The 17,875-nt window shown below is 39.3% G+C and overlaps 1 protein-coding gene across 1 annotated transcript in view; it reads left to right on the top strand.

Annotated features, from left to right (window-relative positions):
- Positions 1–17,875, top strand: part of dcp1b (decapping mRNA 1B) — a 66,679-nt gene that overhangs the window by 18,459 nt on the left and 30,345 nt on the right. Inside the window, exon 4 of the mRNA XM_059978075.1 lies at positions 15,430–15,496. Within this exon, the coding sequence (XP_059834058.1) occupies positions 15,430–15,496 (67 nt within the window). The remainder of the gene's footprint in view (positions 1–15,429; positions 15,497–17,875) is intronic.

Here is a 17,875-nt window from a genome sequence, read left to right as displayed (position 1 = left end):
CCAAGATTGTTCAACTTCTTCTTATAGCTTATAATAGCTTTCCCCCATTATTCTCTATCGATCCAATAATTGTGTATGTAAATTAAACTCACTGTAATTATATCCTTACTGCATATAACTCTAATTAAAAGATGTATGCAATTTTACTACATAATCTTAATTATACCTCTTTACTGAGAGATTGTATACAACCCCTTGGCTTTATCTGATACACAGTGGATTCCATACCAGAATTCTCTGAGCAAATATTCTTCCTCACTATTGTATTGATTCCCTCATTAATTAATAACACCATTCTACCCCTTTCCTCTTCCTGTCTGTCTTAAATATTGAACACTTAGTTCCCATCCATAGTCTCTTTGCAGCTATGTCTTTTAATTGCAAATGTGTCATCTATGTTTATATCTATATGCACAACTAATTCATCTATGTTTTTGCACGTATTATATTTCATATTCTTAGTCATCTTTGCAATATTTTGCACTGTGACCCTGCTTGTCTGTAAGTTTTCAATTTTACTGTATACATTTTAGTTAGGTGTTTGACCAAGTTCCTCATGAGGTTAATCCAGAAGATTAGGACGCATGGGGTCACGGCGTATTGATTAATTGGATGCAGAACAGACTTGCATGTAGAAAACAGTGTAGTGATCGAAGGGAATTATTTGAGCTGGAGGTCTGTAATTAGTGGTGTTCTGCAGGGATCTGTGCTAGGACCTCTGCTATTTGTGACATATATAAATGACCTGGATGAAAATGTAGATGGGCGGGTTAGTAAGTTTGCAGATGATACCAAGATCAATGGAGTTGTGGTTAGTGTAGACGATGGGCAAAAATACAGCACAATATAGATCAGTTGCACATATGGGCAGAGATCTATCTGGCTTTTAAAAAAAATTTTTTTAGTGTGTCGCACCAGTCAGTCAGCCATTCTTGTCTGGCGCGTGGTGTCAGGATTGGTCTCCTTTTGGATTAACCGGGTCACGATATGAACGTTCCTGACTCGTATTTTTTATGAGGTCAAATGGCTAGCTCGATGCTCAACCTGGCATGGATGGAAAATGTGCTTGGGGGTGGCCTGACTTGGATTCGAACTCGGGAGCCTTCGCTCTGGAGTCCGGCGCTGATGCCATCAGGCTGATGGTTTAACCCAGATAAATTTGAGGTATTGCACCTTGATAATGCAAATGCAAGGAGACAGTACACTTGTTAGGCAAGACCCTTAACAGTGTTGGTGAGCAGAGAGATCTTGGTATCCAAGTTCTTAGCTTCTTGAAGGTGGCTCCACAGGTCATTAGGATGGTTAAAAAGGCTTATGGAATGCTTGTTTCTTATTAGTTGAGCACTGAGTTCAAAAGTCAAGAGGTTATGTTGCAACTTAATAGGGCTCTGTTTAGGCTACATCTGGAGTATTGCCCCACCATAGGAAGGATGTTGAGTCTTTGGAGAGGGTGCTGAAGAGGTTTACCAGGTTAACACTGGTACACTGCAGATGCTGTGGTCAAATAAACACATGCAGACAAGCTGGATGAACTCAGCAGGTCGGGCAGCATCCAATGAAATGAGCAGTCAAGGGATGCTGCCCGACCTGCTGAGTTCATCCAGCTTGTTTGAACATGTTGGTTTACCAGGTTGCTGCCTGGTTTAGAGGGTGTGTGCTGTCATGAGAGGCTGGACAAATATGGGTTGTTTTCACTAGTGGCAGAGACAGGAGAGATCTGATTGAGGTTTATTAGGTTAGGAGAGGCATAGGTAGAATAGACAGGGAGTATCTTTTTCCTAAGGTAGAAATGTCTAATGCCACAGGGTTTGCATTGGAAGTGAGAGAGAGTAGATTCAGAGGGGATGTGAGGGGTAAGCTTTTTATTCAGGGTGCTGGATGGCTGGAATGTGCTGCCTGGTATAGTGGTAGAGGCAAATATATATTCCACATGAATGTGAGGAAGATGGAGGAATGTGGACACTGTGTAGGTAGGAGGGATTACTTTTTGTTTTTTTTTTCTTATTTTTGGCTGTATCGGCACAACATTGTGAGACAAAGAGCCTGTTCTTTGTTGTATCTTGCTGCTGTTTGACTTCCCAAAATGTATCATCTCACATGTCAGGATTAAATTCCTTCTGCCAACATTGTACTTAATTTTTTTATCTGACCTATATCCTGCTGTAGCCTTAGATAAACTGTTATATAGTTCCTTGAAATAAGTATGAGCTGTGTCCCAGGCCCAAACATCTTATACAGTAAACAATCTTCCTTCCACTATACATTTAGGTGGGAATGCTCACAGATGAGCTCATCTGGGGAGTTATGAATGAAACCTAAGAGTAGCAGTCAGTATCCACCCAGATCAACTTTGATAAAGTTTGAAATGGTTAATGGCAAGTACCACTTATACATCAAAAGCACAGGCATTGACTTTTCCAACAAAATAATCGAGTCAAATCAAATTTACCATCATGTCCACATAGATAGTGATGTCATCACTATCACAGGCACATGTATCAGATAAATTATACAAGACAATGAAGAACCAGAAAAAGAAGAGGCAAGTCCATAGCAGTGAAAGTCGTGGTCCATAATCTTCCATTCCTGATGTAGAATTGGGATTGTGATGGTCATTTCAAGACCTGATGGTTGTAGGAAAGTAGCTGTCCTTGACCCTGCTGGTATAGAGATTCAAGCTTCTTTATCTCCTGTCTGATGGTAACATCGAGAAGACAGTAGAAGCCAGATGGTGGGGATTCTTGGCGAGGGATGCAGCATATATGGTGGGGAGGGCTGTGTCCATTGTTCACTCTAGCCCCTTCCATTCCTGTGCATTAGAATAGCCATACCAGGCCTTGATGCAATGATGCAACCATTCAGGATATTTTCAAAAGTGCACCTGTAGAAGCTGGAAAGTAGAGGTGCTGGCACACGTATATAATTGCATCAATGTGTTAAGGTCGAGGGCAGGTCACCCAAGATGTTAACACCTGGGAATTTGAAGCTGCTAACCTGGTAATGAGAGCTGGCACATGATTTCCTGACTTCCCTTTGTGAAATCAGTGATTAACTTGTTTTATTGACATTGCTATTGACGTTGTTATCACATCACCACCCAACAAGTTATTTTATCTAATTTCTGTACACTGACTCATCAGCACCCAGTATTTGGCCAACGGAACAGTGGTGTAGTCAGCAAATTATAGGTGGGACTGGAATTATGCTTAATCATGTGGTCATGGGGGTAAAGCAAGTAGAGCTGGGGGCTAAGCAGACAGACATGCGGTACACTTGTGTTGATCAGTGAGGAGTAGATGCTGTTACTAATCTGTATTGATTGAGGTTGGTGATGAGTGGATGGATCCATTTGTAAAGGGAGCCAAGAAGTTTGGAGGGATTGAAGCAAAACCACTACTTTTTGTGTTCAGTGACATTACTGGCACCAAATCTCTGAATATCAGTTACCACTGATAGAACAATCGAAATATGATGAGATTTTCCAAAGGCAAATTACTTGGACTTGTTGAGTTGTATACTACATACTGAGTTGTATGTTTACTAAAATTAACTCAAGTATATAAGATTATTTCTTCCAATGGTTTAGAAGTGAAATTATTTTATAGTAATGTTTTAGGGAGGTTCCAAATTAAATTACCAATCTGCACTCAGTTAATCTGGTTTCAGCTGCATGAGTGAAGTTGCACATTTCGAAATGAAAAGTGAAGACAGGAGTGGATTGATTTGTCATGTCTTCTCAGTAAAGTCTGCAGTCTCATAATACTGAACATATAAACATTTTGTTTATTAAAATTTATTACAGTTAGATAAGTAAAATTGATATATAGGATTACACCTGATTTTAACCAAATGGTGTGAATTTGAGGGTCCATATGACCTTCACTCCTTCTGGGTCTTAGAATCATGTGGTGTAAATCTCTGAAAGTTTGGTTTGTTTTTTTCTCACCATGTCTAGAAGCACAGACTTTCATGGAGTGATACCGCATGGAAACAGGCCATTCAGTCCAACTAGTGGGCACCTATCTGCACTTAGACCTTGCCTTCATAGCCTAGGTGCATTCAAGTGCAAAACTAAAAGGCCACATCCTAGGCAACAACTTGATAAATCTCCTCTGCCTCTCTGGTGCTATATCAATTTTCATAATGTGTAGTGACCGTAACTGCAAGCAGTACTTCAACTAACGTCTGCCCCATGTTTTATAATGTTGAAGTATAACTTCCTTGTTCTTGTATTCAGTGTCTCCATTGATGAAGACTAGCATTCATATGCCATCTTAATCACATTATCAACTTGCACTGCCACCTTCAAGGATTTTTGGACTTAAACACCAAGGTCCCTCTGTTGTACAGCACTTCTAGAACCTCATGGTCTAACTTCTAGTCTCATTAGTATTCTCAACGCTAATTGCTTCACATTTATTGTAACTAAATTTTCCGCCACTTTTCATCCCATTTGCCATTTCATTAAATCTCCCTGGTCTCCTTTAATTCAGTTCAAATGATTGTATATGGTTTGTAAGTTTCTGACTAATCACTTAAACCATGTTCCTTTACTGATTTTTGTCTTTGCAGAACTCACTTCCCACCTAGCTTTGTTTTTCAGGTAAAGCTAAAAAATTACAGCCTTTTATGTAAGCCTTTAATACAGATTGCAACTCCAAGTTAACCTGTATGAGTCAGTATTTGCAAAAAACATAAAATTTAGAACTTTAATAGGTAAATCCTATCATTATCAGCATTTGAACTGAATGGTAGAATTCTTGTCGCTAAGTCAGAATGCTGTGGTTTTAGCTCCTGACAAGATTTGGTGCAAAGGTAACACATTAATAGTTTTTTGGAATACTGAAAGAAGAACTGCCCTGATCGGGGTTCTATTTTTTGAGTGAAATGTAACTCCAAGGCCTGCCAGTCTCTGAAAGATCCCTTTGCATTGATGACATTGTAGCATAGATATTCTCCTTGTATCCTGCCTTAACCAACAGCCAAAAGCAGATAAGGTTATCACTATTTCAGAGTTGCTTAACTGCTAAATTACTTGTATCATAACAGTAACACATTATTAAAATTGTCTCATTAGCCATTAAAAAATTTGAAACATCTTCAGGTTGTATGCACAGTAAATGCAGTCTTATTCAGCCTTCATTCTTGGTTCTAGTTGTTGCAGTTTTATCTGAAGTAAAAGGAATACACTGTATGGTGCATTTTTTTCCCAGTTCTTAAGCAGATTTTACTTAAATGGATTAACCATGAAAAGGTATGGCGAGATTTTAAAGTATACTTTAAGTAACTCATGAAAGATCTGATGCAGCATTATGCTTTGTTTTTTTTTTGCTTTCATTATGAAACTTTGTGATCTGCTGTGAAGAGTAATTTTGTAGAAACATTTAAGCAACATTATAATATAAGCTTTTAAAAACTACTCAGTTTTAAAGAAATTGAGATAACTGATCATTCTCATTATTTCCTGTAGGTATTTACTGTAGTACTCAGTAAATTTAAACAGCCAAACATAGTAGTCTATATTGAATTTCAATAAAATATTATAAATTTTCTTTTGCTTAATTATCATAACAAAGCATATTTCCTAAGAATAGGAATATCACTACTCAAGAACTTGAAGCATTATCATTTCAATTTAATCACTGACAGAACTTGTAAATAACAAATTGTAGCGGTGTGCTAAACGCAGCGCTGCAATAATGACATGGAGTCGGTGAGCATTGTATTTTATACCCAACTCTAAGTTGCAATTTAAAAGAAAATGTAGAATGATATTTTACTTTTTTTTGCTCCCCCACAAAAAGAAAATCTTACCTCCTGGACAAGTGTAGAAGCAGTTCAGCTGGGTTTCCTTCACAGTTATACCTTTGTACTTGGCATCAATTGCTTGCATTGCTTGGCTGGGCAATTGTTTGGAAGCCTTTTGAACAACCGTTTGAAGCATATTGTTTTTCTAGGTACTGATTTATCTTCATTGAGAATGTAGAAGTTCAGTGAAAATTGGTATCAATGTTAGATGTGTGAAATTTCTTTTAACTCCAGTGTTTACCATGGCAAAGAAGCATAACATGTGAGAATGCTCTTTAATTATCGTTTCTGATGCATTCCTCCAAAGAGCAGAAAGTGAAAAGGGACAGCGGCTATTTATGCTGTCATCATCTGCACCAGAGATTTACCATGTGGCTTGCATGTCTGCGTCACTGCTGACATATTGATACCAGGCCCTCAGCCCATTAAGAGGGAGCAAAGATAAAATCTGCAGTAATGCCTGAATTACATGCCTACTTAGATTATAAAATTCTCCAAACATTCATGTCATGATCCTATAATGAACTAATAAAACATCCCATGCATTTCTAGCTTAAAGATGGAGGCAGGAGGAGCAAAAAGAAAACTGCGTACAAAGTATATATGGTGAGACCTGACGCAGGTTGAGAGACTGCTTCTCTGAGCACCTACGCTCCATCCAGCAGAAGAAGCAGGATCTCCAAGTCGTCTCCCGTTATAATTCCACTTCCTATTCCCATTCCAATATGCCAATACATGGCCTCCACTACTGTCGTGATGAAGCCACACTCAGGCTGGAGGAACAATACCTTATATTCCGTCTGGGTAGCCTCCAACCTGATGGCATGAACATTGATTTCTCGAACTTCTAGTAATCTCCCCCCCCCCCCCCCCCATCACCTCCCTTTTTCTTCCATGGCCTTCTGTCCTATCCTATTATAGTCCCCCTTCTCTAGCTGTGTATCTCTTTCACCAATCAGCTTCCCAGCTTTACCCCTTCCCCTCTTAGTTTCCCCTATCATCTTGTGTCTCTCCATGCCCTCCCCCACCTTTTAAATCTACTTAACTTTTTTCTCAGCCCTGCTGAAGAGTTTTGGTCCAAACTGTACCCTTTTGGTACAGTTGAGTACATCAACTGTACTCTTTTCCATAGATGCTTCCTGGCCTGCTGAGTTCCTCTAGCATTTTGTGTGGGTGTTGTTTGGATTTCTAGCATATGCAGATTTTATTTTGTTTGCATACAAAACAAAGCAAGTTATTATACATCTGTACTCCAGAACACCTAAAGTCATTTTTCATATAGAGGAAGTGTGCACCAATGCATTTAATTTTAGAAAGTGTTTTAGGTAATTTTATGGAGTAAGTCATTAAAATAGATATTTTTGCATTAGGACAGAATGAGTGTTGAATGAGAGATGCAATAGAATTGCGACACGAATCAACATGCACACAGAGTGATGTTCTCTGCATCAAGGTTCCAATTACAGACTTGTGCATGTAATAGTCTTTTGTAGAGAGTGTCCAATTGTATATTAATGATGAGCTACTGATACTGGGCTTTCTGGTCCATTAGTGTGCTTGAGTAATTTTGGAAATAACATGCTGATGAGGCTTACGTTACTATTAGGGATTCTAATGAAGAAGGCTGAGCAACAGGAACTATATTCTGAGTATTAAGAACTATATGTCAGAAGCTGAACAGTTGTCAGCGTAGTTTTGTGCAGGGGATGTCATGTCTCATAAATCTGAGTGTTTATTTTGAGGAGCTAAGAAAATTGATAAAGGAAGATCAGCAGATAAGGTTTACATGGGCTTTATTAAAGCTTCTGACACAGTCCTGCATGGTAGACTAGCCCAGAAGTTTAAGGCACAGAGGATGCAAGCTACGCTGGCAAATGGAAGTCAAATTGCTTTGTGATAGGAGGCAGACCATGTCTTTCCTACAACAAGGTAACCAAAACTATATACAAAACCTCAAGAGCAGCCTCACATAATGTCTTTGATCCTGACTCAATCCCTGATGATGAAGGCCGGCATGCCGCACACCTTTGGCACCTTGTCTACTTGTGTGGCTTTTGTAGTGAACTTTCCACTTGGACATCCTGATCCCTCTGTTCCAAAGTGTTTGTTGGTGCCCTGCCATTCACTGTACGTCTTACATTGCTTGCTACTGTCCAAAATGCCTAACCTCACACTTATCCAAGTTGAAATTCATTTGTCATTGTTCAAGATCTCTGCATTTCGCTGTAACCTGCTTCACTATCAACAGGACCCCTAGTTTAGCATAATCAGAAAATTTTCTAATAATACCACATTCATATTAATTCACCCCCACTACCTCCCATCATTGCTAGCTTCCCTTGAATCTTCCAGATCAACCTTTCATGTGGGATTTTGTCAGTTTCAATATAAGACAACTTGCACGGTCTTACCTTCAACCTATCCCTTGCATAGTGTTTCAAAACTCTAATAAGAGATTCATTGGACATTACGACCTCCCATGCGTAAAACCATGCTGACTATTCCTGACCATGATGTGACTGTAGATCTTCTCCTTCAGAATTCCTTCTGTTGAGTTTCCTAAAGCTGTTATAAGGTTCACTGACCTATCCTTGCTACCCTCCTTGAACATGGGAACAATATTAGCTATTGGTGAAGATTCAGAAGACTAGAGGGTGGGTAATGATAACAAGTATTTCTAAAGGAGCCTTTGCAGTTTCTTCCCTGGCATCCATAATTTCTGGTGGCTGCACTTGGTCAGGCTCTTGGATTTGCCTAGCTTAACGTGCTTCGAGACTGCAAATGACTCCTTGTAATAAGCATATGATCCAAGACCTCACTACTTATTACCCCAGTTTCTTTGGAATTCATGTTATTCTCCTTAGTAAATAGAGGAGAAACAGACATTAAAAATCTCAGCCATCTCTTGCAGCTCCACACATAGGTGGCCCTAATGGTCTTTAAGAAGACTTGGTCTCTCCCTAGTCACAGTTTTACTGTTAGTAACTGAAGAACCTTTTTGGATTATTTTTAATCTTACCTACTGCCAAATTAATCTCATACCCTCTTTTTGCCCTCCTGATTTCCCTGTAAAACCTACTCTTAAAACGTTTTATACCCAGCTGCTGGAAAAATATGTAGTCTTCCTTTTTCCTAACCAGGGCCTTTATCTCTCATCAGCCAGGATTCACTGAACTTGGTCTGTCTACTCTTCACCCAAACTAGAATGCAGTTCTGAGACTCTTAAATGATACTTCTTAAAATCTTCTATTTGCCTCGAAGAGCGTTGCCTAGTTAGTCTCAGCTAGATTCTGCCCAATGCACTTAAAGTTGGCTCTGCTCCAGTTCAGCACTTTTAACTTGTGTATCCCCTTCAATTTTTTTCCATAACTATTTTAAAAGTAATATAGAATTGTGGTTACAGAGAGCTTTCCAACTATCACTTTAGCTACTAGACCCACCCTATTTAATAAGGTCCAGTATTGCTCCTTCCCAAGTTGGTTTTATATGTTTGTTTTACCTTCTTTATATTTGCTCAGTTAGAACAGTAGAGATGCCTGGCAGGATAATTGAATGTTCCTCTTGTGGAATGTGGGAAGGCAGGGCGACCTTTAGTGCCCATGATTGCACCTACGAGAAGTGCATCCAGCTGCAGCTTCTAACAGTCCATGCTAAGGAGCTGGAGCTGGAACTGGATGAACTCTGAATCATTCAGAAGGCTGAAGGGGTGATAGATAGGATGTATTGAGAGGTAGTTACACCCAAGGTGCAGGACACAGGAAATTGGGTGACAGTCAGGAAGGGGAAAGGAGTTAAGGAGTCAGTGCAGAGTATCCCTGTTGTTGTTCCCCTCAATAACAGATACACCACTTTGGATACTGTTGTGGGGAGGGGATAACGTAGCAGAGGGAAGTCACAGCAGTCAGATCTCTGGCACTGAGTCTGCTAGGTGACTCAGAAGGGAAGGGAGGAGAAGAAGCTAGCTGTGGTGATGAGGGATTTGTTAGTCAGGGAAACAAAAAGGAGGTTCTTTGTACAAGAACGAGATTCCCAGATGGTATCTTGCCTCCTGGGTGCCAGGGTCTGGGACATCTCGGATCGATCACCTCACCATTCTGAAGTGGGAGGTTGAACAGCCAGAGATCGTGGTCCATGTACGTACCAGTGACGTGTAGGAAGAGTGGCGAGGTTCTGCAAAGTGAGTTCAGGGAGTTAGGTACTAAGTTAAAGGGCAGAACGTCCTGGGTTGTGATCTCAGGATTGGTACCCTTGCCACTTGATAGTGAGTCCACAAGTAGGAATATAGTACAGATTGACACGTGGCTAAGGCAATGGGATAGGAAGGTGGGCATCAGGTTTTTGGGATAACTAGGTTCTATTTCAGGGAAGGTAGGATCTGTACAGAAGAGATGGTTTGCACCTGAACTAGAGAGAGACTAATAGCCTAGTGGGAAGGTTTGCATGGGGGCAGGGGTTAAAATCGAGTTGCAGGGGGATTGGAACCAGAGTGCCAGAGTAGATAGATATTGGAGAGGTTGTAGAGACAGATGTTGTTCAGACCTCAAACAAGGACAGGAATCAAAAGGTTGAGCATGGTGTGACTAATGTTCTGAGCCACGTATATTTCAATGAATGAAGTATCGTAGGAAAGGCAGGTAAGCTCAGGGCATAGATCAGCTCATGAAATTATGATATTTTAGCCATTAGTGATACTTGGTTGCAGGCGGAACGGGACAGGCAGCTCCATATTCTGGGGTTCCATTGTTTTAGAATTGACAGTGGGGTGAGAGGTTTAAATGAGGAGGAGTGGCATTACTGTTCAGAGAAAATCACATCTAAGTGCTCAGCCAGAGCAGACTAGAGAACTCGCCTAATGAGGCATTATGGGTGGATCTGAGGAATAAGAAAGGTATGACTGTTATTGGGGCTATATAACAGACCACCCAACAGTCCGTGGGATTTAAAGGAACAAATTTGTAAAGAGATCACAGACTATTGCAAGAAACATGAGTTATTATAGTGGTGATTTTAACTTTCTGCATATTGACTTGGACTCATCTTCTGTAAAAGGACTAAATGGGATAGAGTTTGTCAAATGTGTTCAGGAAAATTTCCTTGATCAGTAGAAGTCCCACCAAAAGAGCATGTGATACTTGATTGGCTATTAGGGACTGGGACAGGGCAAGTGTCAGACATTTGTGTAGGGAATGCTAGTGATCATAATGCTATTAGTTTCAAAGTAAATATACAAAAAGATAGGTCTGGTCTGTGAGTTGGGATTCTAAATTGGAGAAAGGTCAGTTTTGATGGTATCAGAAAGCATCTGGCTGGTGTGGTTTGGGACAGGCTATTTTCTGGCAAAGGTGTACTTGGTAAGTAGGAGGCCTTCAAAAGTGAAATTTTGAGAGTACAAAGCTTGTAAGTAACTGTCAGAATAAAATGTAAAGATAACAAGGTTAGGGAACCTTGGTTTTCAAGAGATATTGAGGTCCTGGTTAAGGGGAAAAAAGGAGGTGCATAGCAGGTATAGGCAGGTAGAAACAAATGAGATACTTAAGGAGTATAAGAAATGCAAGAGAACAGTTATGAAACAAAGCGGTAGAATAAGGCATGATATAGTCCTAGCAAACAAGATGAAGGAAAATCCCAAGATACAGATATGTTAAAACAAAAGGGGCAAAACTGGTCCTCTGGAAGGAAAAAATGTTAATCCATGCCTGGAGCCAAAAGAGGTGAGGGAGATCTTAAAGGGATTTTTTGCATCTGTATTTACTCAGGAGACAGACACAAAGTCTGTAGAGGTGAGGCAAATCAGCACTGACTTCAGAGGTTCTATACAGTTAACAGAGGTTGAGGTGTTCGTTGTCTTGAGGCAAATTAGGGAGGACAAAACCCCTTGGCCTGACAAGGGACCCTGTGAGAGGCAAGTGCAGTAACTGCAGGGGCCCTAGCAGAGATATTTAAATCACCCTTAGCAACAGAAGAGGTGCTGTAGAATGATAGCCAATGTTATTCCTCTGTTTAAGCTCTAAAAATACACCAGGAATTTATAGACTAGTGGGACTGATATCAATAGTGGGGAAGTTATTGGAAGAGACCAGATATGTATTTGGATAGACATGGACTAATTAGAGATAGTTAGAATGGCTTCGTGCATGGTAGCTTGTGGCTAACCAATCTTACGTAGAGTTTTTTGAGGAAGTTACCAGAAGGGAAGGCAGTGGATGCTGTGTACATGGACTTCAAAAAGACATTTAACGAAGTCCAACTTGGGAAGTTCGTCAAAAAGATTCAGTTGCTCGGCGTTCAAGATGAGGTAGTAAACTGGATTAGACTTTGGCTTTGTGAGGGAAACCAGTGAGTAATAGTAGATGGTTGCCTCTCTGGAGGCCTGTGCATGTGGAGTACTGCAGTGATCAATGTTGGGTTCATTGTGGTTTGCCATCTATATTAATTTATATGCTGTATGATGATGTGGTTAACTGGATCCAGAAATTTGTTGGATGACACCAAGGTTGGTGGTGTAGTAGCCAGTGAGGATGACTATCAGAGCTTACAGTGGGATCTGGACTAGTTGGGAAAAATGGGCTGAAAAATCGCAGAAGGAACTTAATGCGGACAAGTGTGAGGTGTTGCACAGTGAATAGTAGGGCACTGAGGAGTGCAATAGAACAAAAGGATCTGGAAATCATTTGAAAGTGTCATTGCAAGTAGTTAGGGGTCGAAAGAAAGCTTTTGGCACACTTACTATCATAAATCAAAGTATTGAGTGCAGGATGGGATGTTTTGTTGAAGTTGTTTAAGATATTGGTGAGGCTTAATTAAAGTATTGTGTGCAGTATTTGGTCACCTACAGGAAAGATGTAAACAAGGTTGAAAGAGTAAATAGAAAATTAACAAGGATGTTGCTGGAACTGGAGGACTTGAGTTGTAAGGAAAGACTGAATAGGTTAGGACTTTCTTCCTTGAAATATAGAATATTGAGGAGAGATTTTTATAGAGGTGTACATAATTATTAGGGATATAGATAGGGTAAATGCAAACGGGCTTTTTCTACTGAGGTTGGATGGAACTATATTTAGAGGTCATGGGTTAAGGATGAAAGATGAAAATTTTAAGGGGAACATGATGAGGAAACTTCACTCAGATGTTAGTGTGAGTGTGGAGTGAGCTGCCGGCCCAAGTGGTGCATGTGAAGCTTGATTTTAATGTTTAAGAGAAGTTTGGATAGGTGCATGGATGGTAGGGGTATGGAGGGCTCCTGTTGCAAGTTGATGTGAATTGGCAGTTTAAATGGTTCAGCATAGACTAGATGGGTCTGTTTTTGCGCTGTACTTTTCCATGACTTTATGTTGTGCAAGGAAACTACCATGGATATAGCACAATTCTGCCCATCCAGGCCCTTCATACTCTGAGAGGGTTAGTTATTACTGGGAAGATTGCAATATTTCACTAACTCCATCCTATTTTCACAATTACATGCATTCTCAGGATTCTATAATAGTGCCCTACGAAGGTGATCATCCTCTTTCTTTTAAAGGTTCCTTCAAGTATATCCTCTCTAAGCACTGCTTTTAAATCCTCCTAATAAAAAAAGGAAGTACCCCTTTACATTTACTTGTCTGTCTATTGTGCCCAAGTCATCAGTACCCCAGAACATTGATCTGCCCTTCTCTCAGTCAATACCTGTTAAGGCCATAATATTAAAGCCCCTTGCAGTAATCCACACCTTGGTTCATCCACTTTACCTGTTAGGTTACATGCATTGAAATAGATTAAATTTAAAGCAGTTTTGTTGTTTTACTGTAAAATCACAGCTGTCCTGCTAGTTTACACTGTTTGATTGCTGCATGTACCCATTCTTCTCATCTTCCCCTGCAAATGCATTTTAAATCTTCCTTACTAGCAAGTGTGAATTTCCTCACTGTGATTTTGGTACCCCTCAGGCTTAAGTGCACCCATCCTCTTTGTTGAGATCACCTCTACCCAGCAAGACATCCCAGTGATTCAATAACTGGAATTCCTGCTCCCTGCACCAGCTCTTGAGCATCACATTCATTTGATTCTGGTTTTTATTGCTGGACTCACTAGCATGTGGCACCAGAAGTAATTCAGCGATCACTACCCTCGGTCCTGCATTTTAATTTCTTTCCTAACTCCCTGTACCCATTCTGCAGGGCCTCGTCACTTGCTCTGCTGATATCATTTGTATCAATGTGTACAACCCAGTGATACGGACTTTCTAATTTCTTTTGAAAAATCACTACATGATTGATTTTTATAATTTGGATTCAGACTTTGTATTGTAAAATAGGAAGAGACCTGAAGTGTGCGTTCTGATATATGGTGTACTCATTTACAAAATGAAATGCGCATTCCCTGATGTTAATATGGTGGCTGCAATTTAAGCATGAGTTTTTAAATAATGGATTGGCTAATATAAAACATAATCTGTAGCAACAAAATGACATCATTACTCTTGTTTTAAATTTGGAAGGATGTTGAGATTAAGTAAAGGTGCAAGATATCAGAGATTGCCTTTATTGTGAACAATAATAGAACTTGTTCATCAGTTGATCTAAAGCCTCTGATATTGACTTCTACACAAATCCCAATAATGCTGTTATAGTATCCAGTTTATATAAATACTGAAGTAAAACATTTAATCTTAATTTTTGATGTTGATGTAGAACTTTCATTGGATTAATGATTGTATCAGCGAATTAGAAAAATTGGTAGTAGATACCATTCTGCCATTTAAGAATAAAATAAATTCTTTAACAAATTTGGTGTGGCATGTTAATGCTCATTAAGAGTGCAATGAGTACATTTTAGATGGTGTATATGCCATCTATACAACCATCTGACATCCAGTTATTTGCAATTTCAGTCATACAGGTCTGTCACAACATTCATGGGAAATTGTTCAAATAAATTTGTTTTTGGAAAATGTGTGGAGAGGTATTTGGTTATACCACATGCAGTATAGGTTACTTTACTTTTCAAAGGAAGTATGCAATAATTTTCATTAATGCATTGAAGGGTACATTTTAAGCTTGTTGATCATACTAGGGATCGAAATGCTCTTGTCTAGAACCTGCCTCGTGTACCCTCTGCACCATTCCTGGTGGTTGAAGTAATGTGTTTGTGCTGCACTTTGATAAGTTGCTTAATTTGCTTGACAGATGAGCTATAAGAAATGGAGCAGGTTTTCTTTCTGTGAAAAATAAAACTATTCCCAATTAAATCCCTGAACATTCAGTGATGTTTGGTTTCAACAATAAGATGGTGAATTATGTCAGTTTTGAGGCCTGTTCTTTTAACAAGACAAATTTTGAGAGAGGTGGATAATATTATCTACTTTCTGTAAGTTATTCACGTTTTAAAATAAAACAAGATTTTCTGAGATATTTGCTAATGAAGAAATTGACATATCTTCCTGCACAGTTGTGTAGAACAATATTACTGCAATCTCCTTGCTGACAAAATATTATTTCATTACTAGTGATTTGTAATGCTCATTTTCAGCACTTACTGTGATGTGATTTTAAAGTGAGCATCGCCACTGAACTAAGTAGGGAAAAATGAAAAATAAACTTAGTCTTGTTACATTACCAATGCAGTCTTTATTTTTAATTTTAGTTTCTATCTATGGGATCTGGTTCTATGAAAAAGCGGAGTGTCAAAGGATTACAGAGCTTATGAAAAAGTAAGTGTCAAAAAAATTTCAAATGTAAGCTAAGTTGTGTAATTGTGCATGCTTTTACATACTGGACTTGCCTCCAATTAAGTTACTTCTGTACGTTTTCCATGCCATACAACACTTTGTGACATAAGCAATATAGCTGCAACCTTGTGTTATTTTGTGAGCAGGATTCTGAAGTGGTATTTCATGTTAGGGTTTCTGCTTATTATATACCTTTCAAATACCTTTCCTGGGTGTCGATCTCTGAGGATCTAACCTGGTCCCAATGTATCGATGTAGTTATAAAGAAGCCAAGACAGTGGCTGGGGCTACTACACAGGACCGAAAGAAGCTGTAGAAGGTTATAAATCTAGTCAGCTCCATCTTGGGTACTAGCCTACAAATTACATAGAACATCTTTAGGGAGTGGTGTCTCAGAAAGACAGCATCCATTTTTAAGGACTTCGAGCACCCAGGGCCTTTTCTTACTGTTACCACCAGGTAGGAGGTACAGAAGCCTGAAGGCACACACTCAGTGATTCAGGAACAGCTTCTTCCCCTCTGCCGTCTGATTCCTAAATGCACATTGGAACACTACCTCACTTTTTTTTAAATATACGGTTTTTCTGTTTTGGCACATTAAAAAAAATCTATTTAATATACAAAACTGATTTGCTTGTTTATTTATTATGTTTTATTTTATTTATTTTTTCTCTGCTAGATTATGTATTGCATTGAACTGCTACTGCTAAGTTAACGAATTTCACGTCACATGCCAGTGATATTAAACCGGATTTTGATTCTGGTTCTGAAATGAACTATTCTTTTCCAGCCATTTTGAGGACTAAGAGAGCACATTGCTGGAACATTTTATAATTTTTTTTACCATAAGTGCTGTTGTCTTTGATTTAAGTGTACCAAACTCCAAAGTTACAAGTATAAAATAAGGGAATTAAAATCGATCAAAACAGATATTTGGATGTTTCACATGTAGAAGTAAAGGGCTAGTGTCATTTTAAGGCCTCATTAGAAAATTGATTCGATTTGAGCTGAAGCAGCTGGAAACACTGACACCTGCACTGAGCAAAATGAGTGTGGCATTTGAATAGGTATTCCATAAAGAAAATGTCTGTAGATCACAGCGAACAAAAGATTTTAGAATGTGCAAACTTGATTATTGACAATATTCTCATTTAAACATTTATGTTTCAGATGAGGTTCAGTCACCCATAGTAATGCTTTCTCAATGTACTGGTAACCAACACTGCTTAATCAGCTTTCTGGACATTTCACAATTGTTTGTACAAGCTTATGGTACTCTTGTTGAAAACATAACATTCAATATTATAAATGTGAATTGTATTTTGTTGGCTCTGTAACCCCGTGGTTTGGCAGGCTGAGTTAATCTAGGGGAAGACAGTCACCGCCCCCGCTGAACTGGTAAGATTTGTTTGTGTGGATGCTGCATGATATTTTCCCCTGTTACAAATCAGTACCACGAAATAATAAACAGTACACCATATGCAATTAAACGATTGAGTTTTATAATTCTTAATTTGACTATAGGGTTAGAAAAGAAAACAAAAAGAAAAAGGGCACATTTTAAGGAAACAGTGTAATGCTCATGTTGGAGCTCATGATTTTCCCATCCATTCGTTCATTCTCCTTCAACTTCCCCCAGGCGTCATTGACTCCCAACCCCATTCCAAGTCCACTCCGTCCTGTAGTTAATGACCTCTCTGTTCTGACATCTTCTGTCTCCATCTTCTGCCAAGCAAAAGCCTGCGAATCCCTTGCTCTAGGGCACACAAGAAAGAAAAACCTCCCATCATTGGACGCCGCACGTTGCAAAGCCCCCATTATCTCTAGTCATAACCCAGACATTGCTGCTGCAGAGAAACCTTTCCCAGGACGTTATGGCTCTAAGGCGTTTTGTGATGCTTGGTGATAATTAAGGATGCTATATGAATACAATTGAACTTAAAGAATTATAAGGCACTGTTAAGTATTTCTCCCTCTCCTCCACGATCACCACCACCCCATTCTTGACTGATTCACATGAGATCAGGTCCATTGTGATGCCAGCAGCAACCCAGTATTCATTTCTTTGCATTGATGTTCTTCAGTAATCAATTGTGCTGGGTGTTCATAGCCAAGCATTTAAAAAGGTTGTAACTGATCTGCTTGCCGCATCAATTCTGCTACATAGTCTGCCTGCAGTAATCTTTCGTGCACTAGCTTAAGTATCCAGCTTTATTGCAAAACATTCAAAACTTCTGCTTCCATTTCCCTTCAAAAATATTTCCCTTCAAAGATTTATGACCCTCAAGAAATAATGTTGCCTAATCTCTGTTCTAATTGAGCAATTTGCATGTCCATCCTCTGATGACCCCTTGGTTTCCT

The sequence above is a fragment of the Hypanus sabinus genome, chromosome 8 (assembly GCF_030144855.1).
Source record: "Hypanus sabinus isolate sHypSab1 chromosome 8, sHypSab1.hap1, whole genome shotgun sequence".
Taxonomy (NCBI): domain Eukaryota; kingdom Metazoa; phylum Chordata; class Chondrichthyes; order Myliobatiformes; family Dasyatidae; genus Hypanus; species Hypanus sabinus.
This window is presented reverse-complemented; position numbering and strand designations above follow the sequence as displayed.